The sequence below is a fragment of the Crotalus tigris genome, unplaced genomic scaffold, assembly GCF_016545835.1.
Source record: "Crotalus tigris isolate CLP2741 ecotype Arizona unplaced genomic scaffold, ASM1654583v1 scf7180000017674.1595824, whole genome shotgun sequence".
Taxonomy (NCBI): Eukaryota; Metazoa; Chordata; class Lepidosauria; order Squamata; family Viperidae; genus Crotalus; species Crotalus tigris.
Window position 1 is genome coordinate 1,104,143 of NW_024096559.1, and position 27,855 is coordinate 1,131,997.

The 27,855-nt window shown below is 44.7% G+C and overlaps 1 protein-coding gene across 2 annotated transcripts in view; it reads left to right on the forward strand.

Annotated features, from left to right (window-relative positions):
- The window catches only part of TIMELESS (timeless circadian regulator), a 66,818-nt gene that overhangs the window by 31,989 nt on the left and 6,974 nt on the right, over positions 1-27,855 (forward strand). Inside the window, exons 11-28 of one of the 2 annotated variants that reach the window (XM_039337357.1) lie at positions 755-972; positions 1,120-1,223; positions 2,259-2,428; positions 3,941-4,069; positions 5,619-5,770; positions 7,889-7,986; positions 8,517-8,640; positions 9,258-9,459; positions 11,681-11,832; positions 12,510-12,595; positions 13,922-14,045; positions 16,664-16,749; positions 17,713-17,855; positions 19,299-19,521; positions 21,173-21,241; positions 22,219-22,337; positions 25,394-25,502; positions 26,941-27,001. In XM_039337357.1, coding sequence (XP_039193291.1) covers positions 755-972; positions 1,120-1,223; positions 2,259-2,428; positions 3,941-4,069; positions 5,619-5,770; positions 7,889-7,986; positions 8,517-8,640; positions 9,258-9,459; positions 11,681-11,832; positions 12,510-12,595; positions 13,922-14,045; positions 16,664-16,749; positions 17,713-17,855; positions 19,299-19,521; positions 21,173-21,241; positions 22,219-22,337; positions 25,394-25,502; positions 26,941-27,001 — 2,369 coding nt within the window. The remainder of the gene's footprint in view (positions 1-754; positions 973-1,119; positions 1,224-2,258; positions 2,429-3,940; positions 4,070-5,618; positions 5,771-7,888; positions 7,987-8,516; positions 8,641-9,257; positions 9,460-11,680; positions 11,833-12,509; positions 12,596-13,921; positions 14,046-16,663; positions 16,750-17,712; positions 17,856-19,298; positions 19,522-21,172; positions 21,242-22,218; positions 22,338-25,393; positions 25,503-26,940; positions 27,002-27,855) is intronic. The other variant, XM_039337358.1, reaches the window with a different exon arrangement.

Here is a 27,855-nt window from a genome sequence, read left to right on the forward strand (position 1 = left end):
TGACTTTCAGTGTTGGAGCATTCACCACTTCTGGAGGCAAGTTGTTCCACTGGTTAATTGTTCTAACTGTCAGGAAGTTTCTCCTTAGTTCTAGGTTGCTTCTCTCCTTGATTAGTTTCCACCCGTTCCTTCTTGTCCTGCCCTCAGGCACTTTGGAAAATAGCTTGACTCCCTCTTCTCTGTGGCAGCCCCTGAGATATTGGAACACCTCTGCACAGTGCTTTACAACACTCTCTGGGCGTTTTGCAATGTCAGCCTATTGCCCCCAACAATCTAGGTCCTCATTTTATCGACCTTGGAAGGCTAAGTCAACCTTGAGCCGGTCAGGATCAAATTCCTGGCTGTGGGCAGAGTCATCCTGAAATACTGCATTCTAATCACTGCACCACCAGGGCTCCTGACTGTTGTCCTGACACTGCTCTAAGTGCTTAAATGTTATTTTATGCATGTTTAATCTCCACTGTTTGTATTTTAGAGTTTCTAAAGCAGTGTTTCTCAACCGTGACAATTTTAAGGCATGTGGACTTCAACTCCCAGAATTCCACAGCCAGCATTGCTGGCTGTGGAATTCTGGGAGTTGAAGTCCACATGCCTTAAAATTGTCACGGTTGAGAAACACTGTTCTAAAGTATCTTGGCCTATCAGATCTGCTTGTGTTCTGAAACTGAATGCATCTGATAGGGAGCCAAAAGAGCAGAGGCTACGAGATCATAGATGGCCTTGCACATTCTCTTTCTTTCTTTCTTTCCCCCAGGATCACTTGATCAGGGAAAAGGCCCAACAGCACGATGAGACATACTACTTATGGGCTATGGCTTTTTTCATGGCCTTCAACCGGGCCTCTTCTTTCCAGCCTCAGCTGGTTTCTGAGACGGTTGGCGTTCGGGCCTTCCATTTCATTGAACAGAGTCTGACCAACTACTATGAAATGAGCCTGGTAGATAAGAAGGACATCACCTCTTGGACTAAAAGGTGAGAGGACATTCTCACCATGGAGTATTCTGTGGAATTTTTGATTTTTTTGCCTGTGCAGACTTAAATAATGTCATTTATTATCTCATCTTCCTATGCAAAGTCAGAGGAATTCCTGCTTCTCAACTTCTTTTCCTTGTCTCTCAGGATGCATCTGGCTCTCAAGGCTTACCAAGAATTGCTGATGACTATGCATGAAATGGACCGTTCCCAGGAAGAAGCTGTGCGCAACAGCAGCCACATCCTTAAAAGTAAAGTTTTTTTTCATTATATGCCAAGTTATTTCCTGGGATAACATTCTAGGTTTCCTGCTGGAAGGAGAAACCAATTGTAATCTCTACCAATTCCAAGGGAAAGGCTTAGAACTACATTTGCTTGGAGGGATAGGATCATAGTCAGGCCTTTGGTCTGGCTGGGCTAGAATTGTTAACGTGAGTAACATGTTAAGTATTTTAAATAGCTTTCAAGCCATCCCTGAACATAACTATAAATTGAAGTTGTAGTCTTCTGAACGGATACTCTGTTCTCTGTCACTAAATATTTTACCTCAGGAGCCTCCATGTTTTTCTTATCAGATTTAACCAGAAAGGCTAAATAAAGTATATTTGCTGAACAAATAGAGCAGACATGTCAAACACAAGGCCCGGGGGCCAGATGCGGCCCGTGAAGAGGTTTCATATGGCCCGTGAAGCCATCTTGAAAACAGTGAGAGAATGGCCCCCGCTACCTTGGCCCTGGCCCAGGCCAGCCGGGAGGGAGCCAATGTACAATTTTGTGGTGGCCATCTATGCTGAAACGCATTCAGTCTTAGCTCCATAAGCCCCCCTCCCCCCCGCATGGCTTGAGAGGAACAGTGAGGCTCCTCCAGTGGACAATGCCTTGGCACTTGCCCTGGTCCTATCCCCTTCTGCCAGAGACCCTCAGATATGTCCCACTCCTGCCCAGGCCCCCACAGGCACCCTTGACGCGAACGATGTAGAGCTGGCCACGCCTGCCCAGTAGGCCACACCCACTCCATCCACGCCCACCCAGTAGGCCACACCCATCCTGGCCACACCCACCCACCCGAAGACAACTGCAATGTTGATGCCGCCCTCAATGAAATTGAGTTTGACACCCCTGAAATAGAGAATGAAGAGAAAAGCAACAGTGGCCTTTCAGCGCCCAAAATTAAACTACATGGGGGGGGGAATCTTACCCACTTTATTACTACTTCCCCTCTCCATTATTTAGGGAATGTTGGTGTTGCTTGGATGAAACTAATGACAAGCCCTTCCTTCCTCTAGATAACATTTTCTATTTGATGGAATATCGGGAGTTGTTCCTCACTCTTTTCCGTAAGTTTGATGAGAAAAAGCAACCCAGGTCATTCCTGAGAGATCTGGTGGAGACAACTCATCTCTTCTTGAAGATGCTGGAGAAATTTTGCAAAGGGAGGAAAAACCTTGTGGTCCAGGTATTCTTGGGATATGAGAATTGAGTTCCTTTCCTTCGAATTTCCAGTTATTTCTTTTGGAATCTTTTGGTCAGTGAACATATTTGTTCTTTTCACTTTACATGATTTGTTTTCTTCAAGATGCTAACTGCTTCCTTTCTTCGTTGTTATGCTCCCCATAAGTCAGACATGTCAAACACAAGTCCTGGGGGCTGGATGCGGCCCGCAAAGTGGTTTCATGTGGCCCACGAAGCCATCCTGGAAACAGTGAGGGGACGGCCCCCGCTGCCTTGGCCCTGGCCCAGGCCAGCCGGGAGGGAGCCAATGTACAATTTTGTGGTGGCCATCTATGCTGAAACACATTCAGTCTTAGCTCCATAAGCCCTCCCCCCCAGCATGGCCTGAGAGGAACGGTGAGGCTCCTCCAGTGGACCATGCCTCGGCACTTGCCCTGGTCCCACCCCCTTTTGCTAGAGACCCTCAGATCTGTCCCACTCCTGCCCAGGCCCTCATAGGCACCCTTGACACGAACGATGTAGAGCTGGCCACACCCACCCAGTAGGCCACACCCAGTCCATCCACACCCACCCAGTAGGCCACACCCACCCTGGCCACACCCACCTGGCCCCCTGAGGGCAACCGCAATGTTGATGCGGCCCTCAATGAAATTGACACCCCTGCCATAAGTGGTTGGTGTCAGTTCTGCCATCTTTGGCTTGGTGCCTTGCCGCCATCCTGCCATCAAAGATGGAGAGGGAGGGGGGAGGGACAAGGGGGGAGAAATGGACAATAAACATGTATGGGGATGTGATGGGAAATAAGGGGGGGGATGACAGCTTGCTGAAGACCACGAAAGAATGGGTCCAATTTTGTGCCAGTCCTCAAGGCCATACACCCTGAGAATGGGATGTAGATTGCCCCAAACATTTCAGCGATTCTCAAAACACCCATCCAGCTCCTCATTGGATGAAGATTAACTGGTCAAGGGGGGAGGGCTGGGATGAAGGGGAAAAAATTTGTAACCTTTTGCGCAGGAATCTTCGTTCGGGCCTGACTTTACCACAGCCAGCAACCTTTAGTAAAAGAACTATCACTTCACCGAAATGGAGCGGAGGGCCATTCTTTCCTAAGGGACCTAACTGGGGCAGGTTGGTCTAGGCCAGGGGTAGGCAACCTTGGCTCTTTTATGAGGCTTGGACTTCAACTCCCAGAATTCCTGAGCCAGCCATGCTGAGGACAAAGGGAGAGGTTTCCATGCTGAGCCATGCTGGCTGAGGAATTCTGGGAGTTGAAGTCCACACGTCATAAAAGAGCCAAGGTTGCCTACCCCTGGTCTAGGAGAGAGCAGCTTAGCCAACGTCACGTAGAAAGCGGAGTTTGAATCTAACCAGATTAAAGCTGGAGGATCTTGGGTCCTCTAGATGCTGCTGAAGTAAGGTTTTCAGTGACCCCAATCAACGTGGCAAATAATGCTCATATCAGTATTCTCTCTTCTCAAAGCACGATTCAAAAATGGTTTTTGTTTTGCTGCAGGGCAAGAAGTGCAGGAGGAAAAAGAAATCCAAGGCTCATTCTGCTGGGCCCAGTGCGCGACCCCAATCGTCTGAAGAGTTAGAGGAGGTGTGGCCAAAGCTGGTGGAGCAAATTGATAGGTGCATCAAGGTAAGATGAATCTAGTTGGCAGGAAGAGGGCCTCCTGCCAGCTGGATAGCAGGAAGTTGGCTCTTCAGAGTGCAGAAGTCAGGGCTTCTGGGTTCCTTCTTGCTCACAATGAGCAGAAGTCCTTCTCCTCTCTGGCGTCTTCTCTTGTAAAACAAGATAGGAGTCGTGTTGCAGAAAGTGCCAGCTGGGTACTTCCTTGAGGCGATTGGCAAAGGCTAGGTCAGTGGTGGCGAACCTGTGGCACGCATGCCAGGGATGGCACGCAGAGCCCTCTCTGTGGGCACGCGTGCCATCGCCCCAGTCCTAGGCCATCAGCTGGGTTTTATAAAACCTTTTCGCTTTAGGCCTCCGCCGCTATGTACAAAAAAAAAAGGTTCAATCAATCAGTCAATTTCAACTTCTTGCAGGGAAAAAAAAGATCTTGCAAAGTTGGAATTGATTGATTGAACTTTTTAGTCCCACCCAGTCTGCCGTTACCACTGCAGCCACGCCCACCCAATGGGCCACACTCACCCAATGGGCCACACCCACCCGGCACCCGACAATGCATAAGTGGGTTTTGGATTGCAATTTGGGCACTCGGTCTGTAAAAGGTTCGCCATCACTGGGCTAGGTTTTCAGAGAAGAGCCTTCTGCCTGGAGGTACCAGGGCTGAAATGTGTTACCTTCTGTATACAAAGCACAAATACCCTGTTGCTAAGCTATGGCCTTTGCCTAAAAGTCATACAAACCCTTGTAGGAACTCTTTGTAAGTTGAGGTATAGAAAAAGACCCATTGTGACATCTTTGGGAAAAAAAATCTTCAATTGCACACGGTCCTTGCAGACAAAAGAAGAGCTCTCTCTCCTGGATAGCTTCCTTCCTTCCTTCCTTCCTTCCTTCCTTCCTTCCTTCCTTCCTTCCTTCCTTCCTTCCTTCCTTCCTTCCTTTCTTTCTTTCTTTCTTTCTTTCTTTCTTTCTTTCTTTCTTGCTGATCCTGCAGGTTGTGACACCTTGTTTCCAGATCATTCTTTGTGGAAGGAATATGAACACCAGATCAGTAGCACTTTTTTCTTCGTTCTCTCCTTTCGCTAAAGTGGTGGGATGGTGGGTGGTGGTTTTATCCTTTTTGTTTACATAGTTCGTTCTAGCAGCCTCTAGCTAGTCTACTTTCAACGCCGGGTTTTTTCTTCCCTTCTTTTTATCCTCCAAGCCCATTTTGAGGCCACAAACTGGTCTTTTTAAATGGTTCCTCCTAATAATTACAGGGCATTGCTGTTTCTCAAAACTTCATGAAAGTGGGCAGAACGCAGGCTAGAAGGAGGAACGATGGTTCTTGGTATTGCCTTTTCTATCCTTTTCAAGTCATTCCTGTAGATTCCATGCCTTTCCGGCTTACCCTTGACTAATTTACACCTGTGTAAAGCTTGCTTGGTTTGGCTGTAGCAAAATTCAAAATCTTTTGTTTGGATCTGTAACATTTCTTGCTGAAATTTCTTTCTTTTGGGAAAGGAAAAAAAAAAGGATCTTGCTGACACAGGCTTCCATCCAATATCTTTTTTCTTGCCAGGGTTTTGAGTCTCTTCCAGATGATGTCATTCCTTTTGACGCCACATCAGAAGTTCCATTAGAGGAACAGCGAGCTGAGGCCATGATACGGATCCAGGACAGCTTATTAACTGGCCAGGCACCAGAAGCGCTCTCACTCTTGCGCTCGGCAAGGTAAGAGAGCAACTTCAAAGATGCATCTGTGGATGTGTTTTTAGCTTGCAGATAAAAATGTGTAGGTCTGTATGCAACACTTCAGAGCAATATCTTATCCCAGTGGTGGCAGAGGCAGCTATGGCTATGGCTCGCCTATGGCTCACCTATGGCTCGCGTGCCAGAGGCAGCACTCAGAGCCCTCACTGTGGGCACGCACACCATCGCCCCAGCCCTGCCTCCCCCCGCAGCCCCCTCCTCACCAGCAACCCCCTTGGTAGAGAGTTGCCCCTGGATGTGGCCTGCACAGAGCAGCACAGCCAAGGACATGGCAGTCGGGACAAGACTCCTCCCTCGTGCCCCGTCGCAAGCAGATGATACTGCGGGGCATGGGTGGAGGGGTGACACCATGGTGCTTCTGGGCTGCCTGGGCAATATGCTATGGGCCATCGAGGCGGTGAGTGGAGGGGCGCAGAGTAGGGACGGGGGGCAGGGCAGGTTTTGGGTACTTGGTCTCTCAAAGGTTCGCCATCACTGTCTTATCCTGATTCAGCCAGGTTTTTGCTCTTGAGCAACTGGAAATGGGACCAGGAGAATGATTGGGTAGGAGAGTCTGCTCATCAACGCATAAGCAAATCTTCTGAATTCCTGCACTGAGGAGACCCTCATGGTCTCAAACGAACCCTTCCAGCTTCATGATTCGTCAAAACATCATCCTCTAAGACTGTTTATTTATTTATTTTTTTCAAAAAAAACCCCAAGAATCCCGTTAACAGTCTTATTTAACGAACAGAACTATTATAATAAGATGAGAGCAACTGACTGCAGAGGGATTTAACTTTCAATGGTTTTTTTATATGCACAATTAAAGAGATAAGGTAGACATTAGGACAATTGAGCGACAGGAGACAGAATTTGAAGCTGAATTATGTACAAATGATGTACATATCAGTGCTAAAAATGTGTAAATCTTTGTTGAAATTTGAAACAGAAGAGCCAGTTAGGTGTAGTAGTGAAAGCACCAGCTTAGAAACCAAGAGACTGTGAGTTTGTCCTGCCTGGATGACTGGGTCAGTTTTTCTCATCCCAACCCCACTAACAGAGTTGTTATTGAGGGGAAGATAGGAGGAGGATGGAGTATTAGTTATATTCCCTGCCTTGAGGCATTTATAAAAATAATAAATAAATGAACAAGTTAAAGAGTGTAGGTTAAAATGGGGAAAGAACTTTGAATATAACATATTGATGGAACAGTGGGATAGCATGTGGTCGAAAGGAATGAAATTCACACTGTTATAATTTAAAAGGAGAAATTGTATAAATTGGTGTACCATTGATATATGACTCCAGAAAAATTATCTAAGAATGTATAAAGGCACTTCTATCCATCTTGGAAATATGAACAACGTAAAGGATCTTTTTATCATGCCTGATGGATTTGCAAAAGCCAGACAATTTTGGGTCAAATGCATACCGGGACACAAAAAAATTTAAAGATTAATATTCAACTGAAAACAGAACTTTTCTTATTGGGATTAAGGGACAGACAATTAGCAAAGAGCCATAGAATATTATTTTTATATATGATCACTTTTGTGAGACTACTTTATGTGCAAAAATGGAAAGACTGTGAAGTACTATAATGAGGAATGGTTGGTGAAGATGACAGAACTAGCGGAAGTGGCAACATCAACTTGTTTGCTTAAAGAAAGAACAACTACTAAATTTATCAGTGAGTGGAAAACCTTTATGGACTTTTTTTGCTGAAAAAAAGAAAAATGAATTATTATTTACGGATTTGATGATTTGAAAGGGTAGATTATGGAAAGAAATAAATTAAGATACAGTTTTAGCAACAGGATAAAATATAAAAGTACTGATAATTGCTATTAAGACGATCAGAAGCCACTTCTTCATAACATACTGCATTTCTCAATAGTATCAATGTGAGATTTATAAATCCCCCACAGATCAGTTACATTTGCTGAACTTTTACAATAATAGTTGTAAGTAGTAGATAGATATTGGTAGCTCTGTGTTTAAACCTGCTTGTAGTGTCTGCAGTGCTTGATGTTGAGGAGAAGAGAAGTTTATCCATCTCCTGCACTTAGCTAAGTTTCGTTTGTTCTGCTCCATAAGGGAGGTGTGGCCTGAAGGAGACGTGTTTGGATCATCCGCCGTTGATCCAGTTGAAGAAATGGAGCTGCTAAAGCAAATCTTCTTCGCCAACCTCCCTCGTGAGTATACTTCCTCATGAGTATGCCACTTCCCTCAGACTTTGAAAGAGCCCTGGTGGTGCAGTGGTTAGAATGCAGGATTGCAGACTGACTCTGCCAATTGCCAGCAGTTCCATCCTGACCGGCTCAAGGTTGGCTCAGCCTTCTATCCTTCCGAGGTTGGTAAAAGGAGGACCCAAATTGTTGGGGGCCATATGCTGACCTCTCTCAATGGCTTAGAGAGGGCTGCAAAGCACTGCAAAGCGGTCTATAAGTCTAAGTGTTATTGCTAGTGCTATTGCTAAGACTTTGTCTTATACTTGCTCTTCATGGATTCTTCAACAATTTAGGTTACCTTGGTCTTTTTTCTGGCTGGGCTGTTTTTTAAACAGCAACACAACACTACAGATCCCTAAGGCAGCATTTCTCATATTGCTATAACAACAGTGTATCATGCATGTATGCACAGACACACATTTTCTCAGGCAAGTCCTCTGTGTTTCTGAGTTGGATTAATGACAGTTTCCTTTAAACCTCCTGTGTGTATTCAGGGCAAGCAGCAACTGACCCAGATGAGCCTGAGGAGGCTGCTGAGGATGAGGAAGTTGCTGAGGAAGAGTTGGCATCTGTGCAGGTGTCTGAAAAAGAGTTCAGCTTCCTGGACTATGTGAAGCGGTAAGTTCTTTCTCTGTCTCTTTATCTTTTCTGTGCAAGGAGTATTTCAGATGACAAAAAATTTCTGTGCATTCTTACCTTACCCATCATACAAGTAGTCCTTGACAAATGACCGTAATGGAGTCTGCCCGTTACAGTCGTACGTTGTGACCTTTTTTGCGGCGGCCGTTAAGGGAATGCCACAGTTGTAAAACGAACACTGATCTTTAATCCAAGCAAGATTTCTCTGAGTGCGGTTTTTGCCAAAAACTTGAAGTAAGTATCCAGTTTTGACAAAACCATTGTAAAGCTTGATCAAGGGACCGTGGGATGGTGCAAATGACCATACCTGCGGCCGTGTTGCTGAGCATTCGAAGTTCCAGTCATGTGATCATGGAGGGAGCCCAATTGTTGGAACTTCAAAATCAGATCTTAAGTCACCCTTTTCCTGGTCTGTCATAACTTTGAATGGCTGCTAAGCAATGTTAATCGACAACTACTAGAAACAGTAATTGATGCATTTGAAACTAGTGAATGTTGTTATTCCCTTGACGTTCTGAGTTCCAGCCTACATGCACAAACAATCTTCCCCTGCTGTTTCCCAGAACATGACTTCATGTCTGTATCCTGTGGTGCAGGTTTGCTAGTGCTCATGTCGTCAAGGCCTACGTCCTGCTGTTCAGAAATTACCAGCAGAACAGCCCCCACACTAATCACTGCGTGGTCAAGATGTTGCACCGCATCGCCTGTGACCTCAAGATGGAGGCCTTACTCTTTCAGCTGTCGGTCTTCTGCCTTTTCAACCATCTTCTCAGTGACCCTGCCGCTGGAGCTTATAAGGTGAGGTGGAACAGGATGTGGGTTGGTTATGAGTTTGATTAGAGATTAGATTTGAATTGTAAGTTTTTGTAAACAAACTGTTGTAAGTTGAAGACTGCCTGTATCGCATGTGTTTTCTTTGCCCTCTTAAAAAAAAACCCACAACCTCCAAGGTCGGATTGGCCCCTGCTGGTCTTCCATAGAGCTGGTCTTTTTTGCCAGTGATTCATAAAGCACTGAAGACCTGGATATGTTCCAATGCTTGGAGGGTTGGGAAGTTAAATGGCCTGTTGAGTAGTTTTTATTTATCTGTTCTGTTGGATTCATGTTTAATGACATATATGGGTTTTTTTTTTCATTTTGCATATGTATTTATTGTTTTAATGCATTGTTAGCTGCCCAGAGTCACATTTACAAGATAAGCAGGCATATAAACCAATTAAACACACACACACACACACACACACACACGCAAAACAATTTCCATTGCTGAACAAGACAGTTGTTAAGTGAGTTTTGCTCCATTTTGTGACCTTTCTTGCCACGGTTGTTAAGTGATGCAGTTGTTAATTTAGTAATGCAGGTATAAATCTGGCTTCCCCACTGATTTTGCCTATCGGAGGGTCGCAAAAGGTGATCATGTGACCCTGGGGTACTGCAATCATCGTAAATACACACCAGTTGCCAAGCAGTCTTAAGTCACTTTTTTCAGTGCCATTGCAACTTTGAACAATCACTAAATGAATAGTTCTAAGTCAAGGACTACCTGTGATACAAATTGCCTAGATCAGTGGTTCTCAACCTGTGGGTCGGGACCCCATTTGGGGTCGGACGACCATTTCACGGGGGTCGCCAAACAACGCAGTCCGCCATTTTTTTTCCCCTTTTCCTTAGCTGTGCTACCCCCTTTTATTCTATTGGCTTTTGAAAGCCAATAGAATAGACTCTCTTGAATAGAGTCTAATTCTATTGGCTTTCAAATTCAATAGGAATTGTCCAGGCTGTCTCTGCCCTGCTGAGCCCGCCAAAAGTCCCATTCTGCAAACGGTGCTGCACCAGTTGAGTAGTCCTTGACTTACGACCGGTTGGGGGTCGCAGCATTAAAAAGGTTAAGAACCACTGGCCTAGATCAAAGTGGGTGCTTTTTAAAAAAAAAAAAACTATAAAAGATATTTCAGGACTTCAATTGCAGCTTAAAATACATGAATCATGCTATCCTGGGCTTACTGGCAGCTCTGAAGCTGCAGGATACCATCTATGGTTTAAATAAATGCAGACTGGCAGAACACAGAATCCTGCAGTCCTAATAGGCTTCTTCCAGTGGAGAAAGATAGGATATGTTGGGATTTCAGATTTCAGAATTCTTAACCAGTATTCATACAGCTCTTTTTCAAAGCCTTATTTGAATATGGAAATCAGACCACAACACCTATGGAAAAGATATCTACAAAGATAATTGACATTTTTAATCCAGAATCCTCACACACATATAAATAAATGTATATTCCAAATCTCAAAAACCCTTTTCTGTATTCTTAATTTGGACGTGCATCCTACTTTCTCCCATCTAGTACAATATCCCTCAGCAAAACTAAAAAATATACAGAATACATGTCAGCAATCTGCTTCACTGGGAAGGCAAGGGAACATTTCGTTCGTTTGTTAGTTCGTTCGTTCATTCGTTTATTCATTCACATTTTTGAACTGCCCACCTCCTTTAGAAAAGGAGAATTTTCTTTAATGAAATGCTTCCAAATATTGACTGTAGAAATGTAGTTAGCCCTCGCTTATTAACAATAATTGGGACTGGGGACTCTGTTGCTAAGCGACAGAGTCATAAGGCACAATGTCATGTGATTCTCTGACTTTCTGTATGACACTTGCCATTGGTAGGTGAATCCCATGTAGTCACAACATTTTGTAATCATGTGATCCGCATTTACAACTCCATTAACTTTGCTTATCTGAAGCTGGCAGTGAAGATTGCGTATGGCAATCACATGACCACAGGATGCTGTGATATCGTTAATTACAATCCAGTAGCCAAGCACATGAACCATGATCATGTAACTGTGGGGATGCAGCAATGATTGCAACTATGAGGTCTTATTGTAAGTCCCTGTTATTCAGCTTCACTGAAACTTTGAATAGTCACTGAATGAGTAAACGTTAAGCGAAGACCATTTATTCTCTTGAGCTTTTGGACTTACCACAAACAAAACAAAACACCTGTAAATTTTAGGAGCTGGTGACCTTTGCCAAATACATTGTGGGCAAATTTTTCGCATTGGCATCGACCAATAAAAAAGCCTACATGGAACTGTTGTTCTGGAAAAACACAGCTGTGGTTCGAGAAATGACCGAAGGCTACACAGTGTCACAGGAAGATGGAAGGTGAGCCTTGGGGTTTTGGTTAATACCTAATTTCTAGGGGTGGAGGACGTTTTGAGAAATGTTGCACTGGATGCTGGATTGCTCCCCCCCCCCCCCCGTAGCATTGTCTGTAGGTTAAGAATTGAATAACAGAAGGAAGTACCTTCAGCCATTTAGACATTGTTCTCAAAATTGGGGAACCATGGTTTAAGAAAGCTGTGCATTTTAAAGGGGGAGAGGGGGCTAACCAGAGTCCTATCAAAAGCTGCTTTTGTTTCAGCCATTGATTTGACCTAGAAAAAAAAAAATAGAAAGGAAAACCAGCAGCTTCTACCTCATATCCAGGATGCTAAAGTTGTGGTGGGGAAAAAAGACAGTTCTCCTAATTTCTTTGATCAAACAGGCTTCCAGGATATAAGGACATATGTATGTGTATATGCATGTGATAGGTTTATGGGTGCAAATCAGAGTGCTAGTTTTCACCTATAAACCTACCTGGCCAACGACAGGTTAACTTAACTTTATATCAACATGAAGGCAGCCATATCAAACAACCACTAAGTTATTTTTGCTGGATGCCATCAGTTCTACATCAATCAGAAACCCAACGAATGCTTTTCTTTCTACAGAAATGTTCAAATTTTAGATAATATTTCATGGGGGGAATTTTCTCACTAGGATATTTCTTTCCTTCGCAGTTCTAATTTGCACAAGGCCTCCCATTGGACTGAGGAAGAGGAGGAAGAACTTCAGGAGCTCTACCACAAGTATAAAGAAATGGAAGGTAGGCACCTAGTTGCAGGAAGGAGACGTCTGAAGAAAAGCCAGCTAATAAGTAGTGCAAAATCAAAACTCGTTTAAGGGCCTTCCGTTCCGTGGCTGGTGAAAATGTAACTGAGTGCTTGGGGTGAGCTGAAACTTTCATAAGAAAAATTTGGGACCCCATGAGGAAGACTCTATTCGGTGGACCACTGCAGAGCAGCCTCCGGCATCTTCCTGACTCCTCCTTTTTGGAGTCCTAGTTTTGAAATGAAAGAGAAGTTTCTGAGAGAAGAGATTTCCAAACTTTTTCATAAGCAGTCACTGGGTTGATGTCCCAAGGTGCTGTTCTTCAGCTGATAGGTTTTCAAATTCCAACCTGCTCTAAAGGTGAGCAGCAACTGTTCTAAAGGTGCAGGTGAGCTCTGCTGCTATGGGTTTAGGTTCTCTGGTGGGTTTGTTTTTAATCTTGCAAGCCTCCCAGAGTCACTTTATGAGATGGGAAGCTGTATAAATAATCTAAATTAATAAATGTTTTTTTCATAGTTGAAAAAACTATCCTGGCACGTCAGGCTGCAATGTCAGAGTACACTCTGTTAATGCACCTTTAAGCATGAAGGTATCATTCACTTTTGTTCTCCTAAAGAAAATAAGGAAAAGGAAGTGTGTGTGTGTGTGTTTCTCTCTCTCTCTCTCTTTCTCTCTCTTTCTCTCTCTCTCTCTCTCTCTCTCTCTCTCTCTCTGTGTGTGTGTGTGTGTGTGTGTGTGAAAACGGGAGGTGGAGTTTTGAAACTGGTGCTGTATTGCAGAAAACTTAAAGGCTACTAGTCAGCAAGAATGATTGTAGTGACTGAAAGTGAATTAACCAAGGAAAGATTATCCTTATAAATGCTACAAATGGCTATCGGGGCCATAACTAGACACATGTTTGTGGCTCCATTGTGATTTACTATCACAATGGAGCCCCAAATTTCCATTTCTAAGCAAGGCAGTTCTTAAGTGAGCTTTGCCCATTGTATGGCCTTTTCGCCATTACCGTTAAGCGAATCAGTGCTGTTATTAAGTGAATCGTGTTCATTAAGCGAATCCGACTTCCCCCAATGAGTTTGCTTGTCGGAAGCCAGCTGGGAAGGTAACAAACGGGGACCACATAAACACACGCCAGTTGCCAAGTGCTCGAATTTTGATCGTGCGACTGTGGGGATGCCGCAACAGTTGTTAAGTGTGAAAACTGGCCATAAGTCACTTTTTTTCAGTGCCCAACCAAGCTCTTTTGCTTCTGTCCACCACCTGAGCCAAAGTCCGAGCACCAGGCCTTCCGTTCCTCTCACATCTTGTTTTTCAACCCCAGGTGAAGATGTGCTTGACAACATCCTGTCACATCTCGGCTCTCATCCCCGGGGACGAATGCAGGTGGCCAGGAAACTTGTGCGCTTGGGGTTGGTGAGCAGCATACGAGACTTTCCTCAGGCGCGGTAGGTCACGTTAACACTCCTCGTGAATTTGGGATCTTCATAAACAGATTTCTTTTAAAACAAATGATGATGGGCGCGAATCAATTGGGATACATATGGATGTGTTATGACCCAGGTGGTCAAGGCAAGGCAAGCCTCTAGAACAGTGTTTCTCAACCTTGACAATTTTAAGGCATGTGGACTTCAACTCCCAGAATTCCACAGCCAGCAATGCTGGCTGTGGAATTCTGGGAGTTGAAGTCCACATGCCTTAAAATTGTCAAGGTTGAGAAACACTGCTCTAGAAAATAGTTTGTTTATCTCAACAAATGGCCCAGCAAACGGCCCTCCAACAACCAGTACGGCTCCACCTCCATGCTACCTTGAGGGCAGCCACCCTCAGTCCCCCAAACAACAGCCCCTATAGTACAGATAAGGTCCCCAGAGTAGGAGTATGATCACAGGGCAAGGCCCAGGGTTCCAAGTCCAGACCACAAGGCAGAGTCCAGGTACAAGTCAGCGGCGGTGCTCAGGGCAAAGAAAAGGTCCAAGGCAAGAAGCAGTTCCAAGGGCACACAAAGCAAAGGCTAAAAGAGCAAGGTCCAAGACAAAGGGCAAAGAGCAATCTTCCAAGAAAGGCAAGGCAAACAGCAACAGACACTAGTCCAAGTCAGGGGAGTGTAAGCCAAAGCAAACAATTGTTCCTGGCAAAGGTTAACTCCCCATGGCTTCTCCTAAAGTTAATCAACTCCTAGTATTCCTTGTGAGGAGGGGTGGGGCAACCTCCTCCCGAGTAGCCTTGCAGCCCTTTGTTGGCCTTGCCTCTGCTCTGCTCTCCTTGCCTTTGGATCAAGTGGAGGAGGCAGCGGTTCCTCATCAGAGGAGATCAGCTGCCTATCAGCATTACTGCCTGTCAGCAGCTGATCCTCCCCTGTGTCTGTGAGGGCAGGCAGCTCTTCATCTGGTCGACCACCTCCCCAGTGCCTGAGGGGCCTGGGACAGCGTTGTCCTCAACCCCTGGCCTCTCCAGACATGCCAAGGGAGATGTGGGAAATATATCTAAGAACAGTCCTGTGGAACTTTATTGATTTTGTTTCCATATTTCACCAACGTACTTAGCACTGGAGCTGCAAGCTTAACACATACTCCAAACAAAGTTTCATTCGGGGCTTAACTCCTGAGTAAGTACATGGAAGAGGGATAAGCATCCTGGCTTGCAAGTTATTTGAATGCTTTAAAGCAGTGTTTCTCAACCTTGACAATTTTAAGGCATGTGGACTTCAACTCCCAGAATTCCACAGCCAGCAATGCTGTGGAATTCTGGGAGTTGAAGTCCACATGCCTTAAAATTGTCAAGGTTGAGAAACACTGCTTTAAAGACAATAAATTGGTGTAATTTCCTGACACGTATTTAGGCCTGGTGTCCTGGGGACCGATGGAGCTCATTTCCTGGTTTTGCTGATGGGTTTTTATGATGCTTCAACTGCTGTGTGTTTTAGTTCTTATTTTGTATTGGTATACATTTTTATTTATTTTATTGTGAGCCACCCAGAGTCACGTCCTTGAGATGGATGGCTATAAGATGTATTTCATAAATAAAACAAGGACATACGAGTTGTAGGATACAGATCGTTCTTGGCCAACGATGGTAATTAGGACCAGAATTTTCCACTGTTAAGCAAGGCGGTCATAACGAGCGACACCAGGGGACTGCATCACTTGGTGACGGCAATCCTAGCACTCCCTCTTGCCGTTGTTAAATGAGGATCGTGGGTAGTTAAGGGAATCCCAAGTGACTCGCAGGCAGCTACAGTGCAGCTGGGTCAGGGGTGGCTGCTGGCAAGCAAGATAGAGCAGGCAAGTAACTTGACAGAGCAACTTGCAACCTTTCCTGCCAGCTTCTGTAATGACTTTACTTGAGGGAAACTGCCAGGGAACCTCCCAAATGATGATCATGTGACTACAGGACACTGCAGCTGTTGTAAGTGTGAGGCAGTAGCCAAACTCCCAGATGGTGTTTATGTGACTGTGGGAATGCTGGGACAACTGGAACTTCAAGGACTGATCATAAGTACCATTTGTTCAGTGCCATTGTTACTTTGGAATTTAGTTAAATGAGAACTACCCGTAATTTTGACCCACTTAGAACAGGGGTCCCTGGGCCGTGGATCAGTACTGGGCCGTGGCATGCCAGCAACCGGTCCGCACAAACAAGCAAAGCCCCATCCGCGGGATGCAGGCTGCACACAAAATCACACCCCCTCCGGTCCGCGGAAAACTTACCACATAACCGGTCCCTGGTGCCCCAAAGGTTGGGGACCTCTGACTTAGAAAACAAAACAGACCATAATACCCCTCCTCATTTTGCCTCCTCCCTAGAAATCCTGGCCCCATTCATTTGACTGTTATTATCATTCTGCCCACTGTGGCTTCCGTTGCCCAACAAACGTAACATGGGCCCTTAGCAGCCAAAATATTGCCTTTCTCAATTAGAAGATTGCATTCTAGAGACACCTTTGGGGGAAAAAAAACAAGACTCTACACTTTGACAGACGAAATCAACTCTTGGGTATTTTTTGTTGCAAAGGCCGGCTGTTTTAACCTGTACTGTAGTGACAAGCCCTGTTTATTTCTTTCAGCAGGAAAGGAGCCCGCATTGTGCTATGGACAGAGGATCAGGAGCTGGAGCTTCGCCGGCTCTTTGAGGAGTTCCGTGACTCCGATGGTGAGAGTGCCTGGCTGGCTGGCTGGCAGCAATTTCATCTACAGCAGTGGTTCTCAACCTTTTTAATGCCGCCCCCCCCCCCAACCGGTCGTAAGTCGAGGACTACTCAACCGGTCGTAAGTTGAGGACTACTCAACTGGTGCAGCACCGTTTGCAGAATGGGACTTTTGGCGGGCTCAGCAGGGCAGAGACAGCCTGGACAATTCCTATTGGCTTTTGAAAGCCAATAGAATTAGACTCTATTCAAGAGAGTCTATTCTATTGGCTTTCAAAAGCCAATAGAATAAAAGGGAGTAGCACAGCTAAGGAAAAGGGGGAAAAAAATGGCGGACTGCGTTGTTTGGCGACCCCTGTGAAATGGTCGTTCGACCCCAAATGGGGTCCCGACCCACAGGTTGAGAACCACTGATCTACAGCCAACACAGTACAGCACTTGTGTCTGGAGCAGTGGTTCTCAACCTGTGGGTCGGGACCCCATTTGGGGTCGAACGACCATTTCACGGGGGTCGCCAAACAAGGCTGTCTGCCATTTTTTCCCCCTTTTCTTTAGCCACGCCCCTGGCACCCAGTGATGTATAAGTGATTGGGGGTCACCACAACATGGGGAACTGTATTATGGGGTCACGGCATTAGAAAGGTTGAGAACCACTGGTCTGGAGGAATGAGATAAGCCGGGTGGAGATGAAGAAGCTGGGACCGGAAACTTTTTTAAGGCTACCCACACACCTTTTTTGGGCGGTGGAATTCTCTACTGTGGAGGGATTATTTTCCATTGAGCCTCCTAAAGCTAAGGGGTTACTCATCTCTATTTGTCAATCTCTGTCTCCCCATCACCAAGTTTTGAATTGGCTTCTCTGAAATAATTACAGGTAGTCTCTCTTGGAGCTAGCATGGGAAACTAAATATGCTGGTATGCTCCTTCTGTTTGCTCACACTGCCTTTGCCTCTTTTCTCCCTCTGCAGATATCCTATCCAATGTAATGAAGCACATCACAGCCAAACGATCCAAAGCCCGCATTATTGAGAAGATGCTTAGCATAGGGTTGGTGTCTGATCGCAAGGAACTTTACAAGAAGCGCAAACGGAAAGCTGGTTCCCCTAGAGAGGTATGCTACACACACATACACACACACCCATCCTTTTTTCTATCTGCACATCTCACTTTGACAATGTGAGCACGCCCACATATATGCATCTATAGCAGACATGTCAAACACAAGGCCCGGGGGCCGGATGCGGCCCACGAAGTGGTTTCATGTGGCCCACAAAGCCATCCTGGAAACAGTGAGGGAACGGCCCCCGCTGCCTTGGCCCTGTACAATTTTGTGGTGGCCCTCTAATGCTGAAACACATTCAGTCTTAGCTCCACAAGGCCGTCTGGAAACAGCGAGGAACCAGCCCCTGCCACGTTGGCACCACCCCCTGGGTGCATGCTGGGGAGGTGTCACCCTTTGTGAGGAATGAAGAAATGCACCATCACCTGGAAGTGGCCAGCAAATGGCCCTCGCTTACTTCACATATCCGGCTTGATGGGCTCTGCTCTGGTCCCACCCCTTTCTGTCAGAGACTCTCAGATCTGTCCCACTCCTAACCAGGCCCCCACAGGCACCCTTGACACGAATGATGTAGAGCTAGCCACGCCCACCCAGTAGGCCACACCCACTTTGTTCACACCCGCCCGGTAGGCCACACCCACCCACCCCCCTGAGGGCAACTGCAATGCTGATGCAGCCCTCAATGAAATTGAGTTTGACACCCCTGATCTACAGCATTTTAAATCCTGAGCTAGTTCGATTTATTTAATAGTAGGAGGGAAGGGATATATATATATATTGTTCTCACAGATGCAGATTCTCAGATATGATCTTTGAGTTTTCTGCCAAAAGTGCATTCTCAAGAGGCAACTGTCAGAGCTGAAGAAGCTTCTTGGATGAGAAGCGAAACATCTTCAAGAAAGAAAGTCCAGTTGCTCTTGAAAAAGAACCTTTGGGACAACTATGACATGGATGATTCAGAATCTCCATAGTTGGTCTTTGAGCTTTCTTCTTTCCTTCTGCTCTACTTCTTCGAACGTCTATTCTTTCTCCCAATAGCATAGAATTGTTGTTCTAGTCCAGAGGTCTTCAAACTTGGCCCTTTTATGACTTGTGGACTTCAACTCCCAGAATTCCTCAGCCAGCTTGCTTGGCTGAGGAATTCTGGGAGTTGAAGTCCACAAGTCATAAAAGGGCCACGTTTGAAAACCCCTGTTTTAGTCAAGTTGACATTTATTTCAATCTGTCAATCTTTTCTAACTGAGCCTTTCAAAATATCAGTTAAAACAAAGGTAGCACAAGGGATTTCCCAAATCTTACCTTTCTTTTAATATAAAATGTCCTCTAGGAGACTAATTTGAGTCAGCCAAAAAATACTGGGGGTGATAAAATTATTACATCTGAGGTGATAGTTCTTTTTCTCTCTAGTGTGGATTATTGAAGGAGGAACACCCTATTTTAGCATCTCCTGCTGTCGCGTACTCTTAAGAGATGGACTTAGTTCCTTTCTTTCAGAATAAAGCCTCGTTCCCCAACGATTCTGAGGTGCCTGACCTGGCTGAGATAGATGGTGAAGATGAAGAGGAAGAAGAAATGGATGACTTGGATTGTGAAGAAGAAGAACTGGCCAAGGAGGATCCTGGAAATGACACGGATCAAAAATCCTGGGATGGGTGGTCCAAGAAAATGTGGGGAGGCGCTTCAGAGCGAAAACTTGTACAAAGCCTTAGATTAGAAGGTGAGAAATTGATCTCCCCAGTTGCAAAAGGAGGAACTACAGTGCTGTCTAGTGTCACAAAATTGTAGCGGTGGGATACAAGTTACTCAGCTTTCTGAGCTTGGAGAATTTCTTCCCCTTCAAATGATCTTTTAAAAAAATTATCCAAATATCTCCTGCACAACCGCCCAGAATGGTGTGGAGTATGGGCTAACCAAATTCTCTAGCTTCCAAACTATATAACAGTGGTGGTGAACCTATGGCATAGGTGCCAGAGGCGGCACTCGGAGCCCTCTCTGTGGGCACATGTGCCGTCGCTACAGCCTTGCCTCCCCCACAACCCCCTCCTCACCAGCAGCCCCCCGGAAGAGAGTCGCCCCCGAGCGTGGCCCACGCGGAGCAGAGCAACCAAAGACATGGCAGCCAGACAGCGTAGACAAGACTCTGCCCTCACGCCCCTCGCGCACAGTTGATGCTGCGGGGTGCGGGCAGAGGGCGTGGCCGCCATGGCTCTGCTGGGTGATCTGCGGTGGGCCCTGGAGGCGGTGAGTGGCCCTACCGGCAGGCGGGGGGGTGGAGGAGTGGAGGAGCGGGGCCAGTTTTGGGGCACTCAGTCTCTAAAAGGTTCGCCATCACTGGTATATAACTTTGCATACTGTAGAAAGGGTTTACGAGGAGAAATAAGTAATCCGATATGGGGTGGGAGTTTTTGGAGATCACTAATTGACGTAACGGGGACTTTTTCCTATGCATTTCTCCCATAATCCCCATGCATTATCCATATTTTGATGTGGGCCTCAGCTACATCTATTAGCTGTATTTTATTTCTTGGACCCAAGTGGGATTATCGTTCCTTTTTTGTAATTTCATAATTCGTAAAAAACAACTGTGTACTTCTGTAAAGGTCATCTCCTGCTCGAGCAGAGGGTTGGACTAGAAGACCTCCAAGGTCCCTTCCAGCTCTATTCTGATTGAATTTGCTTTTCACTTTTTCCTTCCCCATTATCCTTGCAAATAAGAAGCCCAACTCCTAGGCACAATTTTTCAAATTGATCTTTTTTGTGTGTGATGGGCTTCAGGTCATGAAAGTCTACAACAGTCTTTTTTTCTAGTTTTGCTGGTATTCCTGTTTCTAAGAACTTTGATACATTAAAGTGTACTATTGTTTTTGGGTTCTTCCAAAAGCTTTGTTCTGAAATGGGACTGCCTTGTTTCATGACATTTTCCTTCTCTCTCTGTACAGCTGGCCTTCAGGAATACGATAATGTGAATCTTTGATCTAGGCCAGGGGTAGGCAACCTTGGCTCTTTTATGAGGTGTGGACTTCAACTCCCAGAATTCCTGAGCCAGCATGGCTCAGCTTGGAAACCTCTCTTTTCCCCTCAGCATGGCTGGCTCAGGAATTCTGGGAGTTGAAGTCCACGAGTCATAAAAGAGCCAAGGTTGCCTACCCCTGGTCTAGGAGGACTACTGATGGATATCTGAAGGGGGAGAGGGATTTTCAATTTGTGTGATTATATTCATGCAAAGGTGTCTGATATCCTGATGTCAATACATAATTGGGGCATCTTGTAAGATTAGATCATTGTGCCTGTATTATTATTATTTTTTTTTACTTCTTTGCTTGCATCTCTGGGCCTGCTCATTTTCCCCATGCAATTTCGCCCCACAGGTTTTGCTGGCCCCTTGCTCTGGCTTCAGAACTGCTTGAACAAAACAGCTGCTGCCCGAGGAGAGAATGGTAAATACAAACCAACTGGGTCATCATATTTATTTACTTGACAAAATTACAGTGGCTGCCCTTTTCACTCAAAATGACTCTGACAATAAAACAAGGAATTAAAACATTTTACAAACCCATTAAAGCAGTGAGAGGAGATAAAATGAAATCACGAGAGGGAGGATTTTACACACAATGCAATCAGCATGCAGGCTTCCCTATTTATCAAGAGATCCCCAGACTTGCTGAAAGAAGCACATTTTGAAGGCTTTCTGGAAGGCCGTAAGGCAGTGTTTCTCAACCTTGACAATTTTAAGGCATGTGGACTTCAACTCCCAGAATTCCACAGCCAGCATTGCTGGCTGTGGAATTCTGGGAGTTGAAGTCCACATGCCTTAAAATTGTCAAGGTTGAGAAACACTGCCGTAAAGGCTGGGGATAGCCTCACTTCAGGAGCAGAGATATTCCAGAAGAGGCTCACCTCTTGGGTCCCTTCAGATGGAACTCTTTCACAGACCTAAGCACAGCGTGCCTCTCCTGCCAGATCTCATGGGAACGGGTCAAGGTAATAGGGAGAAGGTGGTCCCTCAGATAACCTGGGCCCCGTGCCAAATAGGGTGAAAAACCCACACCTTGAATTGGACCTGGTAGCAAACTGGCAACCAGTGCAGCTCACAGAGCAGAGGTGTAACATGTGTCCATTTAGGGAAGCTTGATAATTGCCTGAGCTGCCGCATTTTGCACTTTTGGATACTTTTCCACGGCAGCCCCGTGTAGAGTATTTTACAGCAGTCCGTTTGGGAAGTGACATTCCTACATCCAGCATGAAAAGTTTGCTATTTCATATTACTAATTATGAAGCCAATCTTCATAAAGTAACGTCCAGGTCTATGCTCTAGTTTCCTTCGCAGGAAAGAACTACTTATCCCAAGTTCTGCACAGAGAAGGGCATTCTTCACTTGTTCTGGTTATAGCTGGATAGATTTTTGTTTCCCCAGGATGTGCCCAGGCTGTTCCTTTGGTGCCATTGACTGAAGAAAGTGAGGATGCCATGGAGCACAAAAATTTCCAGAAACTGTTGTGGAAGGTGGGGGTACGATCTCCAGCCAATGAGCAGGTGAGGATTTTGATGGGAGGGACTACAGCTGACCTCTCTTGTGCCTTCAGTGCAGATCTTAGATGCTTCCAAACGCTGCACCAATTTTTTTAAAAAAATAATTAATTATTATACTGCTTTTAGTATTTTTATAACTAACTCATGGTGGCGAACATAACTCCATCTTTCTATTTTCCCCACAACAACAACCATGTGAATGGGTTGGGCTGAGAGAGAATAGTATCTCTTCTGATATATAAGGAAAAATGAAATATAAAGGGAATAATCATGTGACCCATAATTAATTTAATTTAAATCAGACAATTATTTGTCTTGGCCCCTTTCATTTTTGGAATGAATCCCTCAGCCCAAGGAAGGTTGTGCATTCCCAATTTAAAGGGAGAGACTATAGGAAATGTCTGCCGTGGCCTGAAACAGTTGTGTTATTTGTATTATTTTTTCTAAATGGGAAAACTCAGGGTTTTTTTTCCCCCATCTCTATTTCTTTTGCTTAAATATTATGCCACAAGGAAAGCAATGACCTCTTCATTATGAGGGAAATTAAACCTTTGTATAAATGGTGTTATGCAGTATGTTTTAATTGCCATTGTGTATAAAGTGAATATTTTAATAGAACATAGCATGTTGATTCAATCTCCATATCTAAATATGGAGATTGTACCAATTTGAATATGTACCAATATGATTTTCACCTGGGAGGTTGAAATATCTTCCAGTTGTCACTTCAGCAGTGTTACCAATTTGGGTCAGAAAAAAAAGACTGCCTATATAGAGCATGCATGACCTTAAAAAAATAGGAAGGATGGGGTAATTTTTCTAAGATGGGAGATTTGACCCCTGCCTTATTGAGTATCTGTCCCAGGCCTTCCATTTAAGATCTGCTAAGATTTTATTGAGGCCTAAAATAAGTAGACCTGGTATTGACAAACTACAGTATATTGGGTTTTGTTCAGTTTGGCTTTTCAAGTGGATGCAAAACTGTCATTCAGGATCAAATGAACCAAGGAGTTTTCCTCAGATGATTTCCTTTGGCCATGATCTAAAGTGACATAGTCTTGCAAAGGCTGTGAAAGGGAGGCAACCCAGTTCTAAGGATAATGCAACTTTAGAGATTGAAGGGGAGATGCATGTTATTGTGTTCAGAAACTTCTTTTTTAGACACACTTCTGGGCATCGTAAAGCAGCATACCCAGAACTTTGGATCTGAATAGCTTAATAGCAGCTAGGACAAAATTTGCAAATTTCGTAATTGCTAGAAATACTCTTTCGGCCTGTATAGTTAGTTCCCTTGCTTGAGTACCCCAGCTGGTAGAGAACGAAAGTAAATGCCTAAATATTTGAAGGATTTCATCTGCTTGATAGATCTTCCATTTATTGACCATTAACATTCTTCTTTATTAAATCGATGAACTACAGAGCTCAGTAGAGAGGAAATTCTTAAGATTATTTTGACGCAATCATATTTACAAATGTTGGGTTTAACTGTATATCAGTTTCTGTTGAGAGAAACTGTTTTGCATGTGTTGAAATATATATAGAACTAGATCAGTGTTTCTCAACCTTGACAATTTTAAGGCATGTGGACTTCAACTCCCAGAATTCCACAGCCAGCAATGCTGGCTGTGGAATTCTGGGAGTTGAAGTCCACATGCCTTAAAATTGTCAAGGTTGAGAACCACTGAACTAGATGCTGGGAAAAGCAAAAGAGAATAATTTACCAACCTGTCTTCCTCAGTTCCAAAGAACAACATTTTCAATTACTTACAGAAGGGGTTCCCAACCCCTGGACCGCAGCCCGCTACCGGGCCATGGCCCGTTGGAACCTGGCCGCCAAAGTGGCAGGCAAGTGCACGAAGCTTCATTTGCACATGCGCAGGATTTAGGTTGTGTGCCCAAAACCATTCCCCCACCGCAGCCGAAACTGCTTGAAGCCCCGCCACTGCCGGTCCACGGAACCAAAATGGCTGGGGACCCCTGAGTTACAGGGTCTTGCTATATACTGATCTCAGCTTCCTGATAGAGTAATTCTGCGATTTCCATTTTTTACAGTAAAATGGGTGGTAATATCTTTATTACTGTATATGTTTCTGTGAGCAGTTAGCTCTTTATCCTAGTAGAGTCATACCTTGGTAGTTGACTGCTGTGAAATATGTCAAATTTGGTACTCAATGCATTTTGACACGAAAATGTTGTCCTAGTACTTGTTTGTTGGTACTTGACACGCAAGCTAGAACTTGTCAATGTCAGTTGCCTCCTGAATCGCTATTCTTTCCAGCCAAAACAAAGAGTCACCCTTACTGGAAGAAATTTATTAGTGCTCGATGTTATGGTTCTGGCTAATGAAACACTTCAAAGAACTTCCAGGCATTTATTTTCCTAAAAGTCTTTTATTGTTGCAAATTGTCGGGCACAGACATAAGGGAGGGATGCTAAGATCTAAATTCTTTTCCTCTGAGCAGTTAAATTAACAGCATGTTCCCTCCCTAAATTAGCCTGGCATATATCACATTATCCAATTAGTGTGAAGGTCAAATGTTTCCTTCCTCTCTTTCCCCGGCTTTGCCCCCACCCCCCTTCTGCTCTGTATTAACCCCATAAATACCAGACAGTTCTGCATATTGTCAAAAGCAAGCATATACAATATTTGCAGCATTGACACTCATCATTTTTGGTGCTTGTTCTGCCTCCTGGAACCAGTTAATGACAAGCACTGAGGTACCACTGTATCTATTCTTTCTCATTTGGACCTCCAATGACATTTTCTAGTGACGATATTCTTTCCTTTAGGCTGATGTGAATTGAACTGATCTCATTTGCAATTTATTTAATTGATCATATTTCTACACCGTCCATCTCATCCCAGTGACCCTGGGTGGTTTATGAATAAAAAACATAAAAAGAGACATAACTAAAGCAATATTAGAATTAAAAAGAGTAAAAAAATTAAGAATGTGCTATGGTAAAAAAAAACTTGCAAGGGAATGAAAACAGTAGCAGATGCAGGTTGCAATCTCATGGTCAGGAATGAACTTTCTTTGCCTTTGTTTTTCTTATAGGAATCCTTCTGGCGCATCCCAGCTAAACTCAGCTCAGAACAATTACGCCACATGGCTGCTTTCATTGCTTCGGAAGAAATGGAGGGGGAGACTCAAAAACAGCAAGCTGGTAAGTTATGCATAAAGAGAAGGGAAATTTAAAAGGGGTTGGAATCATTCATTAACACATCACTAAACCAGGTGGGCAAACTATGTGCTGCAGCTGGCTTCCATCTAACATGCCCCATCCCCAGGTTCATACTGCTGAATTTCACGCAGGTTCCAGTTCTGAGAAGTACATTTTTTTATTTTTAACTATTTAATTCCATACCATCTCTTGCCCCTCTCCCCCCTCCATTGTGCAATAAGCTTCTGATAAGCAACCCCCTTTTGAGTTTAAGTAACCCATCCTTTCTCACCAAAGGAACAAGAACATTGGCCTGGTCTCATTTGCGGATGTCACTACCAGATCTTAGTCATCCTCAGAAGACCTCAGCCAATGAGATAAAGTTGCCCATCCCTGGAATACAGTGATATAGAGGAACAATTGTAAGATGGTGTATCTTTAGGCACTGCCGTTTTTGTCTGTCCCTGCCTTTGTAATTATGCATACTTGGTTTGAATTATTTGTTTTTGCATTTAGGTATCTAAAACTTCAATAAGCAGTAGACAAAAAAGGGTTACATATTAACACTGGAGGTCAACTCTTCTTGTTGCAAAATCAAACCCAAAACATTTTCTCACCACTGCTGATCTCTTGCCCAGTTTACTTCTCAGGTCATCTTGACATCCCCCTGCTGGCTCAAAACATTTTCAATATGGAGCGGTGTTTGCTAACTTTCGTTTCTCAAAAAACACATGGCTGTAGGAAATAGGTTGCTGCCATCTAATACTATCCCATTTTCCTATTCAGGAAAACTTTTGCCAAATCCCACCCACACGCACATAGTTCAAACTAGATTTCTGGTCCTCGTTCTCAGCTTGGAAATCTCACATTGGGATGTGGCATATTCCTGGGCCTAATCTTGCTTAGCTGTCAAAAAAACCCCAGACATGTATGGTGGCTTGATAAATTTTCATTCTGCATCATAGAAGGCTGGCAAGCATGTGGCTGACGGGAACACAAGCAGTCAATGATTTTGAGTCATGAGTGGAAAAATCTGGATTGAGCATTGTCCTACTTATTAAAAAAAAATACAGATTAAGCAGAGTGAATCACAAACTGATAAACAGTTCTGTATGTCCGTCTCTCTAGTACAAAGTATTTTGATGTGCAAGTAGCCTAAAAGGGAGGGGTCACCATGTTTCCTAACTGTGATCCTCTTGTTACATCCATTCTTGTAGTGAGATTTCTCTGCAGCCATAAGAAAGAATATCGTAAATAGTTGACTGTTTGCTGTAACCGAATGTTTCGGTGCCATAAGAAATGCTTGATGTTTCTTACCCAAACAGACAGAGAGCATCAAAGATGAATTACTCTGCCCAGCATTAATACTAAATTGCTCCAGCCTTTTCCTGAGGTGCCTTGGCCTTTCCCAGTTGACGTGCTTTCCTCTTGTTGATTTCAGAAGATCATTCAGAAGAAGATCATCCCAAAGTAATGGAACCAAGAGGGCTGAAAGCAGAAACGTGAGTATTGGGTGTAAGAACAGGGAGATGGGAAGAGAAGTTCAGAATGAGAGGAAAATGTCTTGCAGAAGGAAGAAAGTGACAGGAAGGGTTAAAGCAACCTTACATATTTCAGAGTAAATAGTTGCTGGATAGGCAAGAAGAAATCACTCATAATTGAATGTTCTTGAGTTTTTTTGGACACATATTTATTTCATGCCAAAGCTTTCCTGTTGAAACTGATGGAGCTTCTTGGATGAGAAGCAAAACGTTTTCTTCTTCCTCAAGGAAAAAACTGTCCAGTTGCCTTTTGGGGGGGGAACCCACCTTTGAAACAACTATGACCTGCATGACTGAGAATCTCCACAGTCATTTACCAAAGCTTTCCCCCCCCTATTTCTAGGGCAGTGGTGGCGAACCTTTTAGAGACCGAGTGCCCCAAAACTGGCCCCACCCCTGCTCCACCTCCTGCCATGCCCCCTCTCTGTCCCCACACCATCCCCCACCCCACCTGCCCACAGGGCCACTCACCGCCTCCAGGGCCCACCACAGATCGCTCAGGCAGCCCAGCAGTGCCATGGTGACCATGCCCTCTGCCCGCGCCCTGCAGCATCAACTGTGTGTGATGATGCTGAGGGCATGAGGGCAGAGTCTTGTCTATACTGCCTGGCTGCCATGTCCTTGGCTGCGCTGCTCCGCATGGGCCACGCTCAGGGGCGACTCCTCCAAGGGGGCTGCTGGTGAGGAGGGGGTCGTGGGGGGAGGTGAGGCTGGGGCAATGGCAGATGTACCCACAGAGAGGGCTCCGAGTGCTGCCTCTGGCACCCGTGCCATAGGTTCGCCACCACTGTTTTAGGGGATCTTGGAACTGGGCA